The 1,478-nt window shown below is 44.7% G+C and overlaps 1 protein-coding gene across 2 annotated transcripts in view; it reads left to right on the top strand.

The window, feature by feature from the left end:
- Positions 1 to 1,088, top strand: part of LOC147627751 (putative methyltransferase PMT17) — a 6,905-nt gene extending 5,817 nt beyond the window's left edge. For both annotated transcript variants that reach the window (XM_086814705.1, XM_086814706.1), the window contains exons 5-7: positions 1 to 290; positions 374 to 451; positions 534 to 1,088. The exon at positions 1 to 290 is cut by the window's left edge and continues 103 nt beyond it. In XM_086814705.1, the coding sequence (XP_086670831.1) occupies positions 1 to 290; positions 374 to 451; positions 534 to 768 (603 nt within the window). In that variant the 3' untranslated portion in view covers positions 769 to 1,088. The remainder of the gene's footprint in view (positions 291 to 373; positions 452 to 533) is intronic.
- The last annotated feature ends 390 nt before the right edge of the window (positions 1,089 to 1,478 follow it).

Below are 1,478 nucleotides of genomic sequence, written 5' to 3' on the forward strand. Positions count from 1 at the left end.
GTGCCCCCTCGTGTATTGACGGGGACTCTTCCAGGAGTCACTCCTGAGTCTTTTCATACTGATACGAAGCTGTGGAGAGAGCGAGTAACCTACTACAAGCAATCACTTATACCTCCCTTGGCACTCGGCAGGTATCGCAACATCATGGACATGAATGCTGGTTTGGGGGGCTTTGCAGCAGCATTGGCAGGGGATAGTGTATGGGTAATGAACGCCATGCCACCGGATGTGAAATATAATACACTCGGTGTGATTTATGAGCGTGGTTTGATCGGTACCTACCAGGATTGGTATGTGGAATCAATTTCAAGCTTTTTTCTCTCTTCAAATGTGCTAAGAGGCAAATTAATTCATGAGTGGCCCCACCTTGTAGGTGTGAAGCATTCTCAACGTATCCACGGACATATGACCTGATACATGCAGATGGCATTTTTAGCCTGTATCAGGATAGGTATCATCAAACTCGAAATTCACCCTTTTTAAACTCACACTACAACTCAAATATCTCTGCACTAATATTTCTTTTGATATAGGTGTGATATTGCCAGTATTCTTTTGGAAATGGATCGTATCTTACGCCCCGAGGGGGCTGTACTAGTCCGGGATGATGTGGAGGTGCTGACTAAGGTGGCAAGGCTGGCATCAAGCATGAGGTGGGAAACCAAGATGGCTGATCATGAGAGTGGTCCCTTCAACAGCCAAAAGATACTCGTGGCAGTGAAGACTTATTGGGTGGGTGCAGTATTAAATACAACCAGCGGCAGTTAGCAAGCCTATGGAAAGCACTGGCAGTATTTGCAATCTCATTTGTGAGGGGTATTTCAAACCATTTGTGATGACATGGTATGCGACACATCACAGCTGCTTCTTACTAATCAGTTGTCCAAGCTGGTGAGGTAATACCTTAAATGTACGTTTCCCTTTTGAGCTTCCATTACTTGCAGGTAATTTGTGAAACCATTCACGAGTTGCCTGTGGCCAAGCACTCACACATCATCAGTTTTCACATGCTTGATATCTTGTGTTTCTTCAGTAAGAACTTTGATCTCAAAGAGTTTTGATCAATGAAAGCTCCTTATTCTTTGGAACTCTCTCTCTCTCTCTCTCTCTCTCTCTCTCTCAGAGTGTGGGGACGAAACTCATCTTTCAGCACTGAATTTGTAGGTCGAAGGAAATTACTCTTGTGGGTTAAAGAGGAAAAGGGGCTAGAGAGAGAGGAGACGAGATGGGTGTTGTAAGGTCATAGCCAAGCTAATAGACCAATACGATCCATAAAACAGCACCCTCAGAGAGAGAGAGAGAGGGAGAGAGAGAGAGAGAGAGAGAGAGAGCAATTGCATCATAGTATTGAGGAGTGGCACGTCAAGATGAGTCGAGAGAGAGAGAGAGAGAGAGAGAGAGAGTTCTATCAACGCTACAAAAGGAAAGAGAGAGACGGAGAGAGTTCTATCAACGTCTACGAAAAGAAGAGAGAAAGT

This window comes from Cibotium barometz, chromosome 20 (genome assembly GCF_041138505.1).
Source record: "Cibotium barometz isolate CiBa-2024 chromosome 20, ASM4113850v1, whole genome shotgun sequence".
Classification (NCBI taxonomy): Eukaryota; Viridiplantae; Streptophyta; class Polypodiopsida; order Cyatheales; family Cibotiaceae; genus Cibotium; species Cibotium barometz.